The sequence below is a fragment of the Miscanthus floridulus genome, chromosome 1 (genome assembly GCF_019320115.1).
Source record: "Miscanthus floridulus cultivar M001 chromosome 1, ASM1932011v1, whole genome shotgun sequence".
In the NCBI taxonomy this organism is placed as follows: Eukaryota; Viridiplantae; Streptophyta; class Magnoliopsida; order Poales; family Poaceae; genus Miscanthus; species Miscanthus floridulus.
Genome location: NC_089580.1, coordinates 123,787,743 through 123,810,796, shown reverse-complemented (window position 1 = coordinate 123,810,796; position 23,054 = coordinate 123,787,743). Strand labels below are relative to the sequence as shown.

General features: G+C 43.1%; 1 protein-coding gene across 1 annotated transcript in view; it reads right to left on the bottom strand.

Moving 5' to 3' along the window:
• Window positions 1–1,534: 1,534 nt before the first annotated feature.
• LOC136540191 (uncharacterized) overlaps window positions 1,535–23,054 on the bottom strand; it is a 44,571-nt gene continuing 23,051 nt past the window's right edge. Inside the window, 25 exon segments of the mRNA XM_066532202.1 lie at window positions 1,535–2,219; window positions 2,406–2,514; window positions 2,589–2,641; window positions 2,723–2,923; window positions 3,022–3,297; window positions 3,375–3,533; window positions 7,250–7,609; window positions 7,685–7,906; window positions 9,185–9,311; window positions 9,731–9,867; window positions 9,953–10,130; window positions 10,541–11,053; window positions 11,134–11,315; window positions 15,357–15,509; window positions 15,580–15,678; window positions 15,757–16,096; window positions 16,196–16,269; window positions 16,356–17,279; window positions 17,409–17,533; window positions 17,615–17,657; window positions 17,807–17,995; window positions 19,877–20,137; window positions 20,295–20,454; window positions 22,213–22,376; window positions 22,531–23,017. Of these exon segments, the coding sequence (XP_066388299.1) occupies window positions 1,848–2,219; window positions 2,406–2,514; window positions 2,589–2,641; window positions 2,723–2,923; window positions 3,022–3,297; window positions 3,375–3,533; window positions 7,250–7,609; window positions 7,685–7,906; window positions 9,185–9,311; window positions 9,731–9,867; window positions 9,953–10,130; window positions 10,541–11,053; window positions 11,134–11,315; window positions 15,357–15,509; window positions 15,580–15,678; window positions 15,757–16,096; window positions 16,196–16,269; window positions 16,356–17,279; window positions 17,409–17,533; window positions 17,615–17,657; window positions 17,807–17,995; window positions 19,877–20,137; window positions 20,295–20,454; window positions 22,213–22,376; window positions 22,531–23,017 (5,908 nt within the window). The 3' untranslated portion in view covers window positions 1,535–1,847.

The following is a 23,054-nucleotide window of genomic DNA, read 5'->3' as shown; positions in this document are numbered from 1 at the left end:
CCAGGTTTGGCCCGCGGGCCACCGGCGCCGGTGACCTTTTGGGCCCCTTCGGGGGCGCGCTTGTGGCTCTGGTTCCACACACCGACTATTTCCCTTGTCTCCTTTGTTGCGTCCGCTTCATCTGAAACATGCGACTTTTTTTTTGAGAAGCTTGGCCATGGTTCGAAGTGCTTGGCTGCTTCATGCTGACGCCACCACCGGCATGCTGCTTGGTCATGGCCCTTTGACAAGTTGCCGGCACCTCCAGCTTTTTCCTCTTGGAACAAAGGAAACTAACTCCCTCCACTAAAAAAAAATACATGGGCATTTTGAACTGTGGGTAAGCTGACAATTTCAGTCAAAATTGTTTCCTTACTGTCTGAGTTTGAGTTGCGCTTCTGCTGAAATATCTCTCCCGTACCTGATATTTCCCTCGCTCGACGAGAATTCAGACACGAGCAGCGGTCTGCTTTCACGCCCCCACCGGACCGTGTCCGCGTCACAGTCTTGTTTCTCCCTCCGGTGTCCGCCTCGCCGTGGACCACAACCACCGGCCGTCCCCGTCGGTTCACACAGCGGCGTTGCGTGCCGGACCTGCGCTTCAGAGGTGCGTTCGACGTTCCTGCGTGCGTGCATGCATGCGAGATGACAGACGGACGATCCATCGCCTGAGCTCATCCGAAACGTTGGAGGCACGGGACGGGATCGCCTTACGTGATGCTGTGGCACGTCAATCAGGTGCCGTACGTGCCGCGTGCTTATCTCCAGCAAGTTCCTGTTAAAAAATCTTGCTCCACCGGGAGCTCGACCTGGATTAGTGACGGTGCGCGCGACAGTGAGGGTGCACGTAGTAGCAGATCGTTTGTTTGCTTCCTCTTCCAGGATGTGCAGATACTTCTGCCGGCAACCTGTTACAAAAAAAACTTTTAGACAACCAATGATTTGCAAGGGATTTAATTTTACTGTAGGGACAAAATTAGATGCCGGGTAAGAAATCGGGGTAACAATCTTCGAGCCAGCGGTAAGAGAAAAGCTTAGATATAGCTCTATATGTTGACAGGGGAGAGAATATATGAATAAATAACACGTTAGTAGAACACATAGGATGAAATACTTTCTACTTTCTAAATTATAAGTCGTTTTAATTTTTTTGATACATAGAATTTGCAATATATCTATACATTATTTCTAGATATATAACAAAAATGATATACCAAAATAAGTTAAAAGGATTTATAATTTAGAGCAGAGGGAGTATCGATTAAATCTAATAAATCAAAACAATTTATAATTTAGAACGGAGGGAGTATCATTTTTAAGTCTTTATCTGACTTGTGGATTGTGCTATTAGAGGTGCCCTTATGGCCCCGTTCGCTTCGCTGAAAAAAGCCGAAACACTGTTCTGGCTGATTTGTTATGGGAAAAAAACACTGTTCCGGCTGAAAAAACAAGCTAAAAAATACATATTATAAAGCTGCAGGCAGCTCTACCATTCTCTCTGCGGTCTTGCACAATCGCACAAGGCACAACTGCCAACACAGAAACCAACAAAACATAGAACAAATCACAATGCGTAATAATTATTATCCATCCGCACATTTTTACTATCATGTAATGCTGGACAAAAACTATATCAAACGATTACAATATTTTACATTTACAGCCTTTAACCTACTACGTACTCTAGTTTACAACACTTGCTGCCAACCAAAGTGTTGGAATGCAAGGTTCTGTGTATGCTTTGACCACGGAGAAATGCAGTGGTCCGAAAGCAGGGGCTTTCTTCGAGCTTTCTTGCACGAGACTGTCAGTCCTTTGTCCCAGCCGAGTTTTCTTGCACGCACGTATATGTATTATGTACGCCTTCTTCATGCACGGCACGTTTGCTTGTCTTGACATGGAGTCTCTGATGCTCGCTGCACAAATGATGACTCCAACATCTTCTTGGGCCTTAGCTCAGATTTTTCTTTTGGGACACGAAGTGCCATGAACTGCAGTGAGGCGCTCTGAATTTGGTAGATATAGCATCCCCATGGGTAAGCATCAGATGACGCCCATATGATTTGCTCCTCATACTCGGCATCCTCCGTGAGTCTCTCATCCACACAGAAAGCACAGTCAAGAGGGGGCTCCTCGAATGAAGGGGCAGCAACACACCCAAGAGCTACGTATCCCCCCGGTGGCCTTGGAAGCCATATTGATACAGGGTTCCTGTAATCCTCAGCACAGTTTCTCCAAACCTGCAGGCAAGGCAATCATGAAAGCAAAATCCATCAACAGGACTTCTCCCCTCATACACTGTTCCAAAATAAAAAAACAGCTGCTATTTATGCATGATAAAAGTAACAGAATGATTATATTATTTCAGTATAATAAGCTCAATACTGGCCAAGCATATATGACACAAAATCTCATTGAAAACTGACCAGGTCATAGCCAAGGGGCAGTGCAAAGTTCCCATTGATGTTCTTGTATACAGAAGCAAAATGTGGCGGATGGGTGCCAACATGAGCAACATCACCAATTGAGACATACCTGAAATAATTGGCTCAGTACCTTCGCTATGTAAGCAGTTACATTAGTGGGTTATACCATGTCAAAATTCATACCCATTAGGGCACATAGGCCTCCATATGCTAAACACCCTTACGTCGTCCGCAATCTAAAATAAATACCAACAATAGTTTTACATCACACATCTGAAATACTTTCTTTTTTAGCCACTCAGATTCTGCTGACTTACCTGCTTGGCAACTAGTTTACATCGGCTCCGAATTTCTGGTTCACTGCTCCACATTTTCTGGAAGTTAACTGTATTGTTTATGAGTTGTTGCTCAACATCAGTAGAAGTTCCTCTCGAGCTTAGCAAAGGCCTAGATAGACTGTGGGATTCCCTATTATCATCATCTGACGCAAAATACACATGGTGCTGGCCTGATGGAACCTATTATGGTTTTGTTCAGAAGTACCAGTTCAGTTCAGGAGAGTGGTTACAAAAAAAAACGAGATGATAGCTTAATTCAGGAGAACAAGAGAGATTACCTTCAACAGTATAACTTTCATTGCTGCCTGGTGAGATCTCCACATTTTCCGAATTGAAGAGCAAAGTGAAAGAGCCTGTGGTTGTCGTTCGTCGTCAATGTTGCACTTAATAAGCCTTACAAAGTTCTCTGACCTCCTAAAATTCTTCAGATGTATGATTACATGTGAAGGCCTCTGATACCCAGCTTTTGCTAGCTCCAATGCAAGTACTTCTTCCCAAGGAACATCCCAAAGTATTTTGGAAGGTTTCTTGTCCATATTATCTAGATCCGGGCACTACAAACGAAGAACATCAGTTCTAATCAAACTTTTGAAGTAACGCAATAATACGATCAGAAAGGAATAAGCCTTACCTGAAGCAGCATCACCCGCTTATTAGTTACTAAAGCAATCCTCTGGTTTGGTAAAATAAAATGGTCTTCATAGTAATCAGACCATGCGTACTTAGAAGGTTCCCGAAATAAATCTGTGCATGCAAAATATCTGCTTGCTTCTGCCAGGTAAAGGGCCATCTGGAGAACAGAGTAATCAAATTAGTGTACATCATGCCAAAAATCTGACTAGAACTATACTAACGTGACAACTATCTCCTAATTATTATTTTTCTCTGGAAACAGCCTTTGTTTGATCAATCTAGCAAAGGTGAACCTTTTGTCTAATTAAAACAAAGCTGGATTGAATCTGTAGTACATCACTATGTATTATATGATTACAATTGCTCACGTAGCAACCATAAACTATAATTTGATCGTTTCAAGTCTTTACCATATTTTTGAAGGCATGTTAACAGAAGTTTCAAGAGAGGGCAGTGATCTGAGTCATCAGAGGCCATGCTTTGCAGCAAACAGCAAGGAAATATATCCTCCCAGTCCACTGAACATAGCGCGAGAAGTTCTACATCAGCTCGAAATTGCCAATGACCGACGTGCTCTTTCACCACAAGAAGTATGGCTCAAAAATAACCTCAAGAAGCATACTCTTGCCCTGGCCTCTCTCAAGTGGACAATCGCCCGGCCGCGCTCTTGCATTGGGTGGTTACGTGATGGAGACGCCAATATGAGGCTCTTTCATTTACATTCGCGTCATCGCAAGCGGAAGAACCTTATTGGCAGGCTTATCTCAGAAAATCATATCTATACAGCACATGAGGACAAGGCACGAGTTGTGGATGATTTCTATGATAAATTGCTTGGGACAAGTGAACCTAGAGAACATACCATTAATCTGCTTGAGTTGGGGATTCCTACACATAAACATAACCTTGCTGATCTTGATTCACCTTTCACGGAGGAAGAAGTGTGGTTGACAATCAAGCAACTACCCTCGGATAAAGCACCGGGTCCAGATGGGTTCACAGGGCGTTTCTACAAAGCTTGCTGGCTGATAATAAAAAATGACATTATGGTGGCTATCTATGCTGTTTGGAGTAGAAAGCTGAGGGGTCTCGGCCCTCTTAACACTGCATATATCACGCTGATTCCGAAAAAAGAAGATGCTGAACAGCCCAAGGATTTTAGGCCAATAAGCCTAGTACACAGCTTTGCCAAGCTCAACCAAATTATTGGCTAATCGATTGGCAGGTCAGTTAAACCACATGGTATCTCCTAATCAAAGTGCCTTCATCAAAGGGCGCTTCATACAAGATAATTTCATGTTAGTGCAGCAGACGGCGCGATTTCTGCATCAACAAAAACAGCCCCATATTTTGCTGAAACTTGACATTTCAAAGGCTTTTGATTCGGTTGCTTGGCCCTTCTTACTTGAGGTCATGCAACACTTGGGTTTCGGACAAATATGGAGGGATATCATCAGTGGACTGCTATGCTCTTCCTCTACTCAAGTGCTTTTGAATGGGATCCCCGGTGAGCGAATAACCCATCGGCGAGGATTGAGACAAGGTGACCCCCTATCTCCAATGTTATTCATTTTGGTCATGGATGTGCTGGGGCATATGATTTCAAAAGCCGCTGAGCTAGGCTTGCTGCAACCATTGTCAAGACGTGCTTTGCAACATCGCATCTCAACGCATGCGGATGATGTGGTTTTATTTCTTCATCCAAATGCCGCTGACATTGCTGTCATTATGGACATCCTTCAGCTGTTTGGTACAGCATCTGGGCTCAAGACTAATCTACAAAAAAGTAACGTACTTCCTATCAGATGTGATGAACAAGAGATTGAGGTTGTGCAGCAGCAACTCCCTTGTGCATTATCTGATTTTCCATGCCTTTACCCCTCTCATTGCGAAGATTAACAAAAGAGCATGTTCAGGTCATCATTGACCGAATAGCTGATCAACTACCGGGATGGAAAGCAGACTTGTTGACATGAGCTGGGAGGCAAATCTATGTGCAGTTTGTTCTTACTGCGATGCTCATTTATCTTGTGATGGCCATTGATTTGCCTCAATGGGCCATTAAAGTGATTGACAAAATTCGAAGAAGCTATCTGTGGAGAGGGCGAAAGGAAGCACGTGGAGGGCATTGTCTCGTGGCATGGGAGACAGCTTGCTCTCCAACTGAACTAGGTGGTTTGGGCATTTCCAATCTCAGAAATCTTGGCTGGGCGTTACGCGCAAGATGGCTCTGGTTACAGAAAAAAGAGCCACATCGCCCTTGGTCTGCACTGTCTATACAGGTTCCTGTTCAGGTTCAGAAGCTTTGTTCAATGGCAATCATCTCAAATGTTGGCAATGGCGAGAATACTTTGTTCTGGACTGATAGGTGGCTTCATGGACATTGCATTAAGGATCTCGCGCCTCGACTCTTTGCTGTGATTCCGCAGAGAAAGAGAAAATTGCGTACTGTGCAGCAGGCTCTAACCAACCGGACTTGGGTCTCAGACATCCAAGGTGCTCTCACAGTGGGGGTCATCGTGGAGTATTTTCAGATTTGGGACCTCCTCTATGATTTTGAGTTACAACATGAGGTGGAGGACTCTCACACTTGGAAATTATCAAATAGTGGACAGTACTCCGCCAAATCCGCATATGATAGCTTATTCATGGGGAGAATCCTTTTCAGGCCATGGGAAAGAATTTGGAAAACTTGGGCGCCAGCTAAATGCCGCTTCTTCCTATGGCTTGTAGCGCATAAGCGCTGTTGGACCTCAGATCGTCTTGCACGACGAGGACTGCCTCATCCTGAGAAGTGTCCACTTTGTGATCAAGCCGACGAAAGCATTGATCATCTCCTAATCGAATGTGTATTTTCAAGGCAATTTTGGTACTATATCTTGAGACAGGTCGGTCTCCACTCTCTAGCTCCACAGCCATCTGACACTTCATTCGATGATTGGTGGGAAAAAGCAAGTGCAGCAACTTCTGGTTTAACGTAAAAAGGTTTGAACTCCCTAATAGTTCTGGGAGCATGGATAATTTGGAATCATCGCAATAGCTGCGTCTTTGATGGAGCAACTCCTAACATAGCTGAAACCTTGAAGTTGGCTGGTGATGAGCGTCGACGGTGGACAATGGCAGGGGCTCGTGGGCTATCTCACTTGACTGCCCCCGCCCAAGCTGTTAGTTGATTTGTTGTAGGTGCAGGGTCGCCTTTTCTTTCTTTACCGGCGCAAATGTATCTTATGAGATAAAGATAAGGGTGTGTGGGTGTGTGTTGTACTAAGGGTTCTTTACCCCCTATTTCTTCTTAATATAATGAAGCACAGCTCTCCTGTGTTTTCGAGAAAAAAAAACAGAAGTTTCAGCGTCCAGTACAACTATGTGCTACTCCCTCCGTTCCATAATAGTGGCCATGTTTCCTATGGGCTCAAAAACCAACAAGTAGAACAAGTGACCAAATTATTTGCTACTGGGTTCTTAATTAAATGCCACAACTTTTATCTGTGTGCAAGCATTCACGTGATCTACGTAATACAGATGCGTGTATGGAAACTTCGACTGAAGATAGGATTTGTTAGTAAATCTAGTGGAGTGAGTCTCATGCTTGTTGATGTTGGCTAGTGCTTAAGGATGATATGTTGGCTTGACTGTGATGAACCTAACAACTCCTGACATGTATGAAATTTCACAAGGATGCTTCATCTCATCCACTAGATTTAACTTACTCTTCTCACAATATACTACTACTTTTGTTTTGAGTTTCTTAATAGAGATTAGACTGGAGACCTGCCTTCCAGGAATCATGAATCTATTTGTACAGTCATTTTTCCATAAAAAAGCAAAAAGGAAAAGAAACAAACAATATGAAAACAAGCAATGTACATGTACCTGTCCAGCAGCTTCAACTTTGTCATAGTCTCTTAGTATACCATCTCGATGGATAGTACGAGGATCTCTTATCCTCTGTGGAATAGATTTGTTACTTAAAATGTTGACACATCTCATAAAACTCGCACTGATTCCATCAACCGTCAGTGAAAAAAAATCCAGAGCCCCACTTAAAGGTTGTACAATGAAACCGACAAAAGCACGGCCAATACCAGGTGCAATGCCTATAACACCATACTGTCTGGCACTCTCAACTGGCTTTCTTAAAACACCAGAAACCCCAAAAGCCAAACCCTGAGCAAATGCTTCAGTCCCTTGAACTAACCCATCACCAACACCAGTGATTCTCCTTGACCAAACCTGAATCATATTCCATTTAAGTGTTTAAAGAAGTGAACATAAACAAGGGACCAAAAGAACCACAAGCTATTGCACCTGCTTTGATCTCAGCTGAAGAAATTGGCCATCAGTAGAGAGCTCTGCAAATCCTTTACTAAGTGATGATAAAGTTGATTTTGTCACTCCAAGAAAATCCACAGAGAAGATTAGATGCAGTGGATTGTGAATCAGATCTCTCTTGATTCGGTTCATGATAGCAGGGATGATGGAGCTCTTCCGCATAAACCGGCTTCTGTGCATGACCTTCCGCAGATGCACCTAAGACAAAACATCAGGGATGAAACTACAAACTACAGTTCATGAATCTGAGTATATATCTAGGGCGTACCCAGTGCAGAGAGCTCCCGCTCTGTGCGAGGTCTGGGGAAAGGGTGTTAGTGGCAAGCCTTACCCTCGCCTATGCAATGCGAGGAGACCGCGACTCGAACCCGGGACCTTCCGGTCACAGGCGGTAAGACTCTACCGCTTACACCAGGCCCGCCCTTCTAATCTGAGTATATATCTCCTATCAAAAAAAATCAGGGAATAAAGCTACCCAAGAGTTTTTATTGCAATATGAAATAAATGATGGTAACTTCTGAGAATTCAAATTTCAGCAAGACAGGCAAGGAAAGAATAAACTTATTCCCATTTAGCAACTATCTCACTGAGTCACCAGGTCGCGGGTTCGAAGCAGCCTCTCCGCAGATTTTGCGGGGGGAAGGCTTGCCTCGGTTTTTCCCTTCCCCAGACCCCACTCATGTGGGAGCCTCCGGCACTGGGTTTGCCCCTTTTTTCATTAGGCACTTCGAACAATGCAGAATTACCTCTGTTATTAGCACCAGCGTGACTTCTTTAGGTCCAATAAAAACTAACATAGCCCACTATAGCTTTTTAGTGGGCATATGCCACTACGATACTATCAATTGTTCAGCTATTGAAGCTAAGGTGCTTTAGCTCCGCTAAACACCGCTATTTGGCTTAGCCGAGAAATTTTTTACCACCACTTATCCTTCCTAAGGTATTCTTTATTCTAGATGACTATAATACACTATTGTGTTTTGTATTTAATAAATGAGGCAATGAACTATTCAATAATTATTGAGTTGTCAAAGTTGAATGTTGAATGAATATTAATGTTGGTTATTAGCCATGAGTATGTTGATTGATAGAATGACTGTGAATACATGCAGACATGTTCTCTTAGAATCCTGCACATGGCGAACCGGCCCCTAGATGAGATGAGATGGTTAGGTGGCTCTAGTAGCACTCCTCAGGATCCACACACACACTAACATAAAACAAACAAGGATACAGAAGGCAACAATGAACCTATTCTACCCAGCAGAAGTACATACAATTCTGAACTTAGCCAGGGGGTAGAGGGTTTGGGATAAAGCAACATATTTTAGCATAATTTGACAGGTTCAGAGTTAAATCAAATTTCTCGGATTCTGATGAAAATGGAATAAATCTGACCAAATTTAACTGGGTTAGTCTGGTACCGGCCATGAAACATGACGTTCCGGACATAACCTGATTTTGGAATAAAGTTACCTGAATCTTGAATGCATTACCCACAGCAGACAGGACGGGGCTCCATATGCCTAGGACACCACGAGGTCTTTGATTAGGCGCAGTTTCCAGAGATATTTTCAGCCTTATCTCTGAAATATCAATAAGCCTGCAAATTATACAAATATTTTGTGAAATATGTTGTGTCGTATTCCAGCTAAGTTACATCTAGACACATAGGCAGTATATATCGATGATTATGCAAAAATAATTGCACGAATTTAATAAAACATTTCACAACATTGAAAAAAACACATTGTCAGCACTTAGCAACGTGTTCTCATTGTACTTCTGCAATGTACTGGCTACAATTTGTAAAAACAAAATGAATGCACAAACTAGTTGCATGGAAACACCTGCCCATCTCTCATCTCTGTAGTGCTAATCTTAGCCCTAGTTACTGATGAATGACAGAATGCATCAAATTGGAAACACGTCACAACAATTTCAGATGCAAAAAGACACGTCTCAAAAATTAGGAAAGTCTAACAGTTGCTCTGACAATTTCGAGGCAAATTTGAAGCTTACTCTATTCGTATCTCAGGATCCACTTCCGTTACAGTTGTGCTGTTGCTGGTGGTGACAAAACGAAGACTGTTGTAGAAATCAACCAGTGCCCAAATAATAGGTTCATGAATGTTCAGTCTCCATGTTTGATCAGTTACCTATATAAAACACAGATTTCATTTATTTTAAGTATGGGTTGATACTATATAGACTTGCATGTTGAAATACACAAAGCAACATTACCCGAATATAGACATGTGGGTAAACTTGAATGCCATTAGAAGTTACATTGCTAACAGCAACATTTGCTTTGAAAACAGGACGATTTGAGTCAGGCCAGCTCTCGGTAGCCAAAACAACAGGCATTGTAGACAGTGGCAACTGATTATCTAGTTGCAACTGGCCAAGAATTAACTTAAACCTGCAAAGTGTTATATATATATATATATATATATATATATATATATATATATATATATATATATATATAAAAGGTGAAGCTGAGAACACAGTGCTATCATTAGGAAAAGGTAATGCTATATTCGTAGGTATGCCATCAGTTAACTTGCCAAAGATGTTAGCAATAAATGGAAAGCAGTCCTTTGCAAAACCAAGCAGCTGATCTTTCTTGGGGCAAAAGAGCGGCTTCAAAAAATGAGTATAAACTTATACGACACAAAAAAACATGGTGAAGAACTAAGTGTATCTCAAAGTTCCCAGTTCCCCCCAATGATGGAAGGCATTTCTTTTGCATATGGAAGGGAAAAAAATTAGACCAGCGCATGTCTGGACATGATGTTGATGAAAAAATACATTGAGTGCAAACTGTACCTGCTAGTGGTCCCAGAATCATAACCAGTCATGTATGAAACAAAAACCTTCTGCAGATGCAAGTATAAAAGCTCTCTCGGCTTATGATCAATCAAAGATATTCCAACAACTCCAAGTTCAACAATAAGCTCCAAGGGTCCAGCACCTGGCTCTGTCTCATTTGCCTTCAATGCCGGTCCTTGGTGATCAATCAGTTCAGATCCAAGCAATCCATAAACTTCCTCTTTCCTTAGGTAATCTGCAAACTTCAATATCTTAATATCACTGGTCTCAATACTAAACATGAGGCCATGTTCCCTAAAACTGGTGGAACTTCCAATAGGGTTTTCCAGGTCAACACTTAGAACACAAGTATCATCGCCTTTATCAACGCTAACATCAATAACTTTCTGTCCATATGGGTCATCCCAAGAATATTTTCTGGTTGCAAGTGGCTTCACTTGGATCCAACTATCTTCCCCTAAACCAGACTGGCGAGTACTGATTGTGGTACTACTCGTCCGGTTCTCAATCCTACAAACAATCATACAATGGTCATAATCATAAAAACAGGAAACAAATATCCAGATGCTGTCATTACCATTTCATACTACCTGATTGGTCCATATGCTGGCCCCAGACGGAATACAATCAAGAACCTTGAACCTTCTTCATAGCCACGTATCTCAGCTTTTACAAATTTCTGAGTATCACCCTGCTTTCTCATCGCTATAACAATAGTGTCTTCTTTTACTATCTCCAGAGGTTGACACCATTCTGTATCCACCAGTCGGACCTTCAAATAAGACACAAGGCAATTGCAGTTCAAATATATTTGTCCAAATCACTGAACCAGCAAAAAGTAAAACTGAACGAAAATTGGGTACTTTCTTTTGAGCAGAGTTCAAAGTGATAGCTCAATAGAAACCAGTTTGCTTTTTTGCTTTTGCTTTTCTTATATAAATATTTTTTTTTTACCACGTAGGGGCTTCCCCTACTGTTTTCACTCAAAAAAAAAAAATCCTTACATGACAGCAATTATTCCTTTTGCAAGGTAATGATGTGTTCACATGTCATCCTTATTTGTCAACATAGATAGCGTTTACCAAGGTAAAAACAATAAAAACAACTAAAAAAAACTCTTTACACCATGAATGCAATATTTTTTAAAAAGTTGACCAGTCAGTGCAATATATTTTTTGAGCCATAAATACAGCAGGGGAAGCCCCCACTGTTGGTATATAAATTCAAATAAACTAAACTGTACAGAGAGAAAGGGAGAAAGGGAAAGGACTACAGTCTACAGGCTGTACAACTGTACAGAAAGGGAGGGAAAGAAGAGAACAGCAGGAGGGAGTCAGCCTTGGAGTCCTAAAGAGGACAGAAAGGTTGCTCTTTTTGAATCACAAAGTCTATGGGCCTGCAGTCTAGCTTCCTCCACAAAATTTTGCTTCCAAGAAACAAGGGAGGGACGTCCTCGGTCAAAGATAAAATTGTTTCTTTGTTTCCGTTTCCATATCTGCCTGGCTCCAATGATGAAGATTTCCATGAAGAAAGTGCTCGAGAATTGCTGCTTAGCTTGGGTTATCATTGAACCAAATGGCCAACACAAAGCTTACCAGATTCCAGAGCCCAATTCCATCCAATCATTGATCGCATCGCGGATCAACTTCCTGGTTGGAAGGCTCACCTTTTTTTCTCAAACACGCAAGAGAGCTGCGTATCATTACATTAAGAAGAAGAAAAACCCTTACAAAACACACACCAACACCTTAACACTCTCAGATAGCTATGCCCACGACACACCACATAACACTACCATGGCCAGGAGGACAAAAAACACCTTTAAGTCCTCCCATGACACAAGGCAGCTAGGTAAGCAATGCCCTTAGAAAAAGGACAATTGTATTCTCAACAGGGCAATGCTCCCCCACGTCGCCCCCGCAAGGCGGCTTGGGGGCTCTCGCACCGCTGCTGCTAGGCGGCCTCCCTCCTCCACAGCCTCCTCGCCGTCGCCAGAGTGGCTCACCGGAAGGCCGGTGCCCATGAGGAAGGTGATGGCAGGGCGAATCAGCCGGTTAGGCGCGTGCGGGGCGTTGAGACGCTGCAGCACAGCGAGGATGGAGCGGGCGGTGGTGGGGGTTCACTTTCCCTCTCCCGTCCTGGCCCAAGGTTGCTGCGGCGTCGGGGACAATGGCGGCGGCGAGCCTCTGCAGGAGCAATGGCACCAGATCTGGCATTCCCAGGTCTGGATTTGCATCTGCTCAGCTCCGTGCAGAACTCCGAGATCTGCCTGGAGGAACGCGAACCGGTCTCCACAGTGGCTGCTGGGGGCGGGCCGCGTGATGACCGGCGACTCGCCAGTCCAGATCTGGGCGATGACTGCCTTTGGTGGCCGGAGATGCGAGCATAGGCCCAATCTGGGAGGTGATGATGTGATGTGGCCGTGCGTGGTGGCGTACGGCGGGTGCGGTGGCCGTGCTACTGCGTGTTAGCGCGTTGGCGTGGTCGTCGCATGCCGGTGGCGTGGTGGCCGTGCAAGAGACTGAGCAACGGCATGAGCTTGAGGCCTGCAAGAGTCCCGCCATGAGGAGCAGTGGCAGTGAGGTGCTGCCGGGGTCGACTGCAGCTGGGCGTGGAAGCACGGAGATTTGGCTTCACATGACTACATGAGGGCCGCGCTTCGGCAGCTCGGAGATGGAGGCGGCATTTTGGCCGCCCGCGAGCGGTGGTAAGCATCGGCAATCAACAACCGGGCAGATAGCCACAGAGTTGTCGCATGCTGTCTGGTGGCTGCTAGCAGCGGACCGCGGTGACTGTACCTGCATTGCAGTGACTGTACCAACAGTGTGATGCTATCCAGATTTGGTGAGGCTCTATAAAAAACACAGCGGTTACTACGATTCCAAATGGTCCAAGCTCTGAGAATTAAAATAGAGTTTAGACCTTGTCGAATTTGTCCGTCCACCTGCTCATTAATTTTACACCACCAGTCATTGAAGGAATATTCCTGGTTGAGGAGAGAGGTTATGGAGACCCACCCTTTGTAGCAACCCAAACCAAAACTGCCCAGAGAAAACACATGCTACCAAAAGGTGATTAATTGTTTCACTTTCTTGATCACACAATGGGCAGTGAGGGGATGCTACAACCCCCGCTCCCCGGCGAGTCTGATGAATAAAGAGGGCAGGTTGGTTCTGGTTAAACATGTGTTGACTTCAATGGTGATCTATCTTTGTTTTCCATGGACCTCCCTCCATGGGCCATGAAAAAGATTGATAAAATCAGAAGGAATTTTCTTTGGAGGGGAAGAAGAGTGGCCAACAATGGACATTGCTTAATCACTTGGCCAAAAGTTTGTATGCCCGACCTGGAGGGCTTGGGCTACATGATCTCAGACATGTTGGTTGGGATTTGAGACTAAGGTGGCTCTGGATGGCCAAACCACTGCCTCATAAACCTTGGGCTGAATTCCAGATACAACTTCACTCCTCTGTGAAAGCTTTCTTCTCTGTGACAATTATTTTGCTTTGGTTGGGTCGTTTCTTCCTTTGTCACAGGCGAGTCGGATTGTTAGTAGCATGTTCTTTGGTGTTGGGGTGTGTGTGTGTGTGTGTGTGTTTGTGTTTGTAAGGGCTCTTCCCCTTTTTTCTTAATATAATGATACGCAGCTCTCCTGTGTGTTCGAGAAAAAAAAATATTTCGCTTGTGGGCAATGGAAAATCTACTTTGTTTTGGGCAGATAGCTGGCTCCAGAAGGTCAATTGCTAATCTTGCTCCTTACCTTTCTGCCTTAGTCAACAAGAGGCGAGTAAAGAGACGTACAGTGCATGAAGCTCTGGATCAGAATCTTTGGATTCAAGACATTCAGGGTGCTTTGACAGTTCTGTGCTTGTTGAATATTTGGAATTATGGGACCGAGGTGGAGCTACAACCTGATATGTCAGATATTCGTAGGTGGCGCTTTACTGAATCTGGTCAGTACTCATCTAAATCTGCGTACAGATCACTGTTTATTGGATCAGTTGCATTTGAACCTTGGGACTTGGGAGTTACTCCGTAAGTTAGAAGACCTAGGCACCAAAGAAATGCTTTTTTTCCTTTGGTTGGTTGCTCGTAACAGATGTTGGACGGCAGACAGATTGGCCCTAAGGACTACCTCATCCAGTGAAATGTCCCTTGTGTGAACAGGAGGATGAGACCATTGATCATACATTGGCTAGTTGTGTGTTCTCTAGAACAGTTTGGTCACTACTCTTTTGCCACTACAGATTACTAGACGTCTCTCCATCCCCTGATGACAAGGGATTCTTTGATTGGTGGATGAGAGTTATCGCTTTGTTCCCTGAGCAAGTGAAGCAAGGTTTGAATTTGCTGATTACTTTGGGGGCCTGGATGTTGTGGAAACATTGTAACAACTGTGTTTTCAATGGAGCCAACCCTAACACTCAGCTTGTGATTAGAACTTTTCTTGAGGAGGCTCATCTTTGGTGCTTTGCTGGCGCTAAGGGATTAGCACATTTAGAAGTGGTCGCCAGGTAGATGGCTTGACTTTGTTCAGGTCTGGTCATGTGTTTACTGTAATGGGCGCGAATATAACCAAGCTATATTTGTGGATGTGAGTGTGGGTGTGTTGTTGTTGTTTGTGTTTTGGACTATCCTTTCTTCTTCTTAATGCAATGATACACATCTACCCTACAGGATTGAGCACTTAGAGAGCATGCACAAGAAAGTGAAACCAAATGGATAGTAAAAGATCCTCATAAAAAGCAAATACTAACATGGTCATTTACTTTTCATAACGGCTCCATCAACAATTCATGCATTTAACTAGTACCTGCAGTTTGTCAGTAGTCCCCTCGGAGTACATAAAGGAAACCCTCCAGTCATATGCATGTAGGACCTTTGGCTCATCTTCAACACTAAGTTTTAAGTACAAATCTTGTCCGGTCCTGTTTGTGAATGTTATATATGGGCGTACATGGATAACCTGTTGTGTCATCACATGAGGTCAACTGATTGAAACTTTTATATGAAATTGTAGATTAACATGCAGCTACCTTTGTTGGAACAGCTTGATACGAGGATGGCTTTGAACAAAGAAGAATATGCATGCATTTTCCATCATCATCATAGGCAGAAAGATCAACTGCTCCATCCTGAGTATAGAAACAAAACTATTTAATTGTAGTGGTTCAAAACAAGAAAAAGAATAAAAGCAGCAGATCCAAACTAACCATATCACCAAGAGGTGACAATTCTTTCACAGATCCAAACCGTCCTCCATGTCCACCGACAGACGATAGAAGTCCTAATCCCTTAAAATTTAATCCAGATGCTATAGTGTATCCCTCAACCAATTCATCATGTTTTATATCATAGAGGTGCTTCTCACCCCTTTCCATATGTGAACGTGCAAGAAGCCGCCTCTTCTCTTTCCTTCCAGAAATATCAATGAGACGCAGAGTAAGTGGAGGCAATCTAGCAAAAGATATCCAATAGGGAACATATATTCTGATAAGCCTTGGCATCAAATAGTCATTATCACTGCTTTGTTCAAGCAGAATCTGTACAACCCTACAGAAGAATGAAAGACAAACAGGATAAAAGAAGCTTGATTAGTGAAAGGTTATGGTATTTTATCCACCAGAAATTTTTTCATGTTTGCATTGTTACCTTCCGGATAAAGAGCTTCTTAGATTGATAAATTTGGAAGGTGCTTGGGTTGGATGTGATATAAGCACAGGCTCCTAGAACCAGAAAAGAACTTCAATAGTATGTAGAAAAAAAAATAGAAAAGCAAGACATCTATAAAAGAAAGTAATTTTATCCGTACATGCATTAATTCCCATCCTCCATGTGGAACAAGGGATAAGTACAAAGGGTTTCTTGGATCAACATTGTGGACCTTTACAGCCTCACCAGGACTTAAGGTACCAAGGGAGCAACTTGAATCTTCATCGTCGAGGTGGCTAGAACTGACAGTATAATGTGCAGAAATGGGAAGATAGTATGTCAAACACAACGGGGACTTGATAATGATGCACCAATCATATATTGGATCCATCTGAACATCTTTGCCTATTTCCTTGGCTTCTATACTCAAGCAAAACCATAGTCCATGACAAGAATTGGAGGTGCCATCTACCTGTGAGCAGAATAGCAAGTTTTCCGATTCATACAGATCTGATACACATATATCTAGGATCTCCTCCTTTCTAAACTCAGTTTGACTGCGCCTCTCCTGGACATCACTCCAAGAGTAATTTTCATGATCATGATGATTTGCTGGCCTTAGCTGCAACATATAGGACACAAGAGGGTGTGAGAGGCCTGATAGTGGAACCGGAACAGTAGAATTGGGCTCCAGCATTCCAATCAGGATTTGATCCTCTTTATCAAAACCGTCTCCCTGTTCATCTGATCGTGCATTTTGAGAAATTCTTCCTTTTAGACGCAAATCAACAATGAAATTGGTTGTATTAGTAACTGACACAAGGGAACGTATGCTAACATATCTGTTGCCTTCCTTGACTGTTGCTTCACTAGCAATCACACAATTGCCAAACCTCCAACATGCTGCAGGTACAGCATAGTTTAACTTCATGCTTGTCCAAGGCCCTTCTTTTGAAGGACTAATTTGAATATATCCAGTCTTGCTTCTTTCAGGACTGGCTCTGTTCCCTTGTTGTACACTAGCTCTACCAGAAACAAGTACCGCAAATCTTATTTTTCCACTAGGTTTAACAGTGTCGTGTTCCTGCAAACAATTGTCAATAAACGTTATAAAATATTGCTAAGTATAAATTTCGCACAGGCACACTGTGTGTGGACTCTATTCTGCAAAAGTGACTCAATATATGGTTCTCCAAATGTCAAGAGTTCTCACCACTGTCTTAGTTGACATAAGGTCTCCTAAAGTCAAATCAAATTTGACACAGTCCGAATTAGAGGTAGGAGGGAGCTTTTGCACAACTTGCTCCAATGGAGCAGAGTATATACCAACTGGTTGACCTGTTCTCAACATATAAACTATAAACGAGTGTCGGAAAACAAACAAAATAATGGCATTTGTTTTGCACTGAAATCACGAACCTTTACCAGCATCAAGCACAAGAAGCTCCAGAGTATAACTGTCCTGAAACATTTGCGGTGAAAATGAAATATTAGTTAAATGAAAACATGGCTCTCAGAAAAGTCACCACTAATAACAGTAGAGAACAATTGCCATGGAATATCTAGACCAAGAGGAGTAAAAGTGTTCCAGAATGTGTTGTGTTTACTTACCACACGTTCGACTTTGAAAAAGAACATTTCATTCCAGTTCACCTTTCTGGTGTTCTGTGACGAGTATTCTCCAGTAGCAGCACAAGTACGGGCACTCTGTTGCTGAATAACAGATATGGAATGGTTTTCTGAAAAGAGCCGCACAGCAGTCATATATTCACCAGTATCTAATCCTTCATCATCCTTGACCTGGGATGGAAAACCTAAGTTTAGAATGACCAGAAAAGTCGTTCACAACAATTTATTTAGCAGGCAAGCTAACCACAATACAAGGTTCAGAATTCGATGTAAAACATTTTCTCGAACACTTGGGAGAAGGGCGGGCCTGGTGCAAGCGGTAGAGTCTTACCGCCTGTGACCGGAAGGTCCCGGGTTCGAGTCGTGGTCTCCTCGCATTGCACAGGCGAGGGTAAGGCTTGCCACTAACACCCTTCCCCAGACCCCGCACAGAGCGGGAGCTCTCTGCACTGGGTACGCCCTTTTGGGAGAGTCGGGTATCATTATATTAAGAGAAGGAAAATGGATAAGAACCCTTACAAAAGCCACAAACACCCACACCATTCAGATAATAAAGGACATGTGCACCTTTTTTTTCTTGAACATGCAGGAGAGCTACGTATCATTTCATTGAAAGGAAGGATACCTTTCGATATTTAGGATCAATGCTACAGAGAGACAGGGATATTGATGAAGATGTTAGCCATAGAATCAAAGCAGGGTGGATGAAGTGGCGCCAAGCATCTTGTGTCCTATGTGACAAAAGGGTACCACAGAAGCTAAAAGGCAAGTTTTATAGGACGGCGATTAGACCTGCTATGTTGTATGGTGCAGAATGTTGGCCTACGAAAAGACGACATGTTCAACAGATAAGTGTCGCGGAAATGCGTATGTTGCGTTGGATTTGCGGTCATACAAGAAGGGATCGAGTTCGGAACAATGATATACGTGATAGATTAGGGGTAGCACCAATTGAAGAAAAGCTTGTCCAACACCGGTTGAGATGGTTTGGACATGTCCAACGGAGACCTCCAGAGGCACCGGTGCGTAGTGGAATCCTAAGCCAGGATAGTAACGTGAAGAGAGGCAGAGGAAGACCGAAGTTGACTTGGGTAGAGGCAATAAAATGAGACTTGAAAGGATGGAATATACCCAAAGACTTAGCTTTAGATAGGAGTGCTTGGAAAACAGCTATTCACGTGCCTGAACCTTGATTGCTTCTACTAGGTTTCAACTCTAACCTACCCCAACTTGTTTGGGACTTAAAGGCTTTGTTGTTGTTGTTGTTGTTGTTGTTGTTGTTGTTGTTGTTGTGACACACACGTAACCTCCTAACAAACTTGAGAAACTGATCACCTGAAACTTTAAAGAAACGACGGGACCAAAACAAACAGCCCCTAAGAGACCACCCTGGCAGTGAGCAGGGAGAATCCCTTCGCTTCTGCCAAACACCATAACTCGGCTTCCTCCTTTGCAAGGAGCAGCGCTGTGTCCAGTCTGGGGGTGGCCCCACTGAAAACACAATCATTTCAAAAACAATCACGACCTAAACTTCCAGCAGAGATTTTTTCCCACCAATCTTCAAATGATGTTTCCCCAGGCTGAGGACTAAGGTGCTGCAATCCAACTCTTCTCAGGAGATTGAACCAGAAATCCCAAGTGAAGAGACAAGATATTCTAATTCGATGTAAAACATGGGCATGAACATTTCAATATTGCGTTCAGATGCTAATCCCTCCCTATTATGGTAGAGTGTAAATATTCTAATTCCCATTTGTGTTCCGGAAAGATAGGATAGGACACTGTAACAATAGGTCGCCAATAGCCAAGCTGCTGACTTCCTATTGAGGTAATTTTGGAGTTTTTAGGTCAGGTTGCAGTCAATAATCAGTCGGTTATCTGTCACCACCACTTAGCATTTTCTGGTGCTGGTTTTAAATGAAAGGTTAATTGAGGATGTGTTAACACAAATGAAAAAGTCAAGCTGTGATCAAAGAGTTGACCGCCATTCATCACTGGGAAAGCACATGCAGGTAAAAGAGTACACAGTTTAGTGCAAAATAAAAGAGCTACCTCTGCATCCGCAAGAATGGCGGTTATCATCAACCGATATGATTTAACAGATCTTCCATTTAAATGAGAATCCAATAGATCCCTTAGCGCCGGAACTTTTATGGACCTATCATCCCCAGAGGGCAACAGAGTAACAAGCGAACTTCTATTCTCAGTAGTTCTTATGTAAATATCTTGTCCAAGTTTATTTTGTGGGACAACAAAATAACTTCTTCTTTGATGAACATCAAGAACTGGTCGCTCAGTAGAACAAAAGGTGTCCTGATAATAGAACAAAAGAGAAGACAAATGATGGCATAAGCATCAACTGAATACTTCAAAGTAAATAAGCGGTAACTTTCCATATTTTTATAAGGAGTAAACAGATTGTCAGATAACAAAATTATTAAACAATAATCTTAAAGGAGAAATGATATACCTTCCTGTACAATTCATCACCACAGCTAATATTGTTCCAGCTAGCATAAGCTTGTGATAACATGTTTGTATTGGAAACAGATATGTTCAAATTCAGATCTCGAGTTGAGGTAATACGGAGTTGTCCAGGAGAACCTGGTGTATTCATGTCATATTGGTACCTAATATCCATAACAAAATGAGTACCAAATCATGTAATAAAAATTTACAAAAAGCTGTTATTCTGTAACTAATATGGTGCTGCATATGGTTAATAGGCAAGTGAATGAAGTGAAGCCTTGTGAATTATCAAGCTCAATTAATTATTAACAATGCTTTTTAACAGCAGATAATGAAAGTATACACGTACAATACCTATGGTTTGAAGCCAAGACAAGAACTGTAAAACCATGGATATTGTATATTGGGAAGGACATCGACAAGAATGGTTTGTTTCTCATGAGATTTTCAGTTTATGAACATTGTCCTTTTTTGTGTGCACAGTCATAGGCTTCTTTTTCCTCTCAGGTCATATTTATCCTTGTATCGTTGGCCTTGTAGACCTTTGTTGGTGGAGCATGACACAAACTAAAGGGGGAGCCAAATTACTGATTTTTGTCTACAGTAGTTATAACTACTACAGGACTCGGTCTCTTTATGCTCAATCTGAAGACATCTGTGATTCGAGGGCTAGACACAGCCACCTCGCCACTTACCTACCCGGCGCAGCCTACGCCTTGCCACCATTTGAGTACACCACCGGGAAGCCTGGCTGGCTGCAAGGACGGCGGCGGCCGGGCAATCCTCCTCCCTCACCCTCGCCTTTTTTCTACTCATCCCCGTCCTCACTTCCTACTCCGGTGACAGATCGGTATGTTATTCGACCGAATCAGTGTGAGCGCCTTGCACACTATGGTGGGATTCGTCCTGGAGCGGTTCATGACAGACGGCTTGGTGGTGGTGCTTCCCTCCACCTCCATGCAGTGTGACGGTAGTGGTGGCGACGACGTGGCTGGCTTCCCCCCTACATGGGTGGTCGCCAGCACCTTCTCCCACGTGCTCGTTCCCGACAGGGCCTGTCCCTGTACTGTAGCTATCCTTGTCACCGCCGGGCCGCAACCCGGTGACCTTGGTTGAGCAGGACATGGCTAGCAACAGGCGCTCAGGGCCTCGGCGTATGGCAATGGTGTGGTATGGGACGCCCTAAAACACAACCAACCCCAAGGTCCTCTACAAAAAATTAGTAGATGATCTCAGTTGACTAACATGTTATAAAAAAAAAGAGATTTGACCAAGGGGAGGGACGTCCCCCTGATTTTCATCTTAAGAAGTTGGTGCCGTGACTCGAACCCGGGCTGGCTCAACCAACCGCTTCTTTGGCGTGTTGTGCTGACCAGTTGCACCGTGAGAGTGTTGGCGACTAACATGTTATAGCATACAGATTGTCTCACTCGCATGCCTAAATATCTAGTTCTTCAGAATTATTGCAAGTTTCCATTCAAGAAAAACAACAATGGAACATGCAACGTGTGAGTTGATGTACGAAAAAATCTGTTGGGAAACGCCATGTCTTGCATGACGAAGGGAGCAGCTGGTGGTTTCAGATGCTAGCAAGGAGGCGCCAGGCAAAGGAAAATCCCCTTACATGCACTCGTTCCTTCATTTGAGGTTGAGGAAGAAGGGGAAAACAGGCATAGAGGATACAATCATCAGTAGTACGCAGCAAGTGAAATGTTGTAATGTTGGTTCATGGCTTTCTGCTAGTATTAAAAAGCTTCATGTTCTAGTGCTGCCTGCTTCTACTGATGGATTTGGATTGTGATGAGGTACAGATACTAAAGATTGTACATATTTATCTCTATAATATATTGATACAGTTATTCAGTAGGGTCCACCCCAACTGTTCTTTGGAGAAGAGATTTAGTTCCTAGAGGAGTTACCTAAGAAATGCATCCGTTGGTTCAATGAAGGGCTCCCACGAGCTATACTTGTCATTATAGGATCTGGCCACAAATGACAAGCTCACAGTTGCATTAAGATGATGAGGACCACCATGATAACTTAGTCCAACACTGTCAAAGGACATCCCGAATAATGGCACCATCTGCACAGAATAGTTAAAAAATTAATCAACACATATCAGCAAGCATCAGAGGAGCTACATCACTTGAAATAAAGACACAAGCCAACTATCATTTGGGATATTAAAAGTTAATAATAGTTGCTAGATAAAGATCCATGTACTGGATATGGCTCACCATTCCACCATAATCATCAAAGGAAATGGCAGAAAATGTTTTAATTTCGGCATCAACAATGATGCTATCTGAGCTGCTTGATGTAGGTGGACCAGCAAGCTTCAGTGCAAGCCTCTTTGGAGGTTTTCTATATCCACTTCTCACAAGAAACGTACCAGCATCATTATCAACAGTCCATAAGCTAAAAGGTTCAGATGTTCTAGCATTAGTTGAATCCCATACACTTTCCTCAGAAAATTGACCTCCAGCCACCATGTCACTTCTAATACATCTTAACAAACTGAAGTCCTCTTTGGTTGGAGAACTTTTAGATGCAACACATCCTAATGCCACAAAACCTGAAGGAGCTTTAGGAAACCAAAATGATACACCCTCAGTGCCTCGGTGCTTCTTAATTTGACCAACAAGGTCAAAACCTTCAGGAGCTCTGAGAAAAGTGTCTTCGCCAGTATCACGAAGGACAACAGTTGAATTTGGTGGTTCATACCTACAATTGAAAGTTAAATATGAAGTTGTCAATCGCA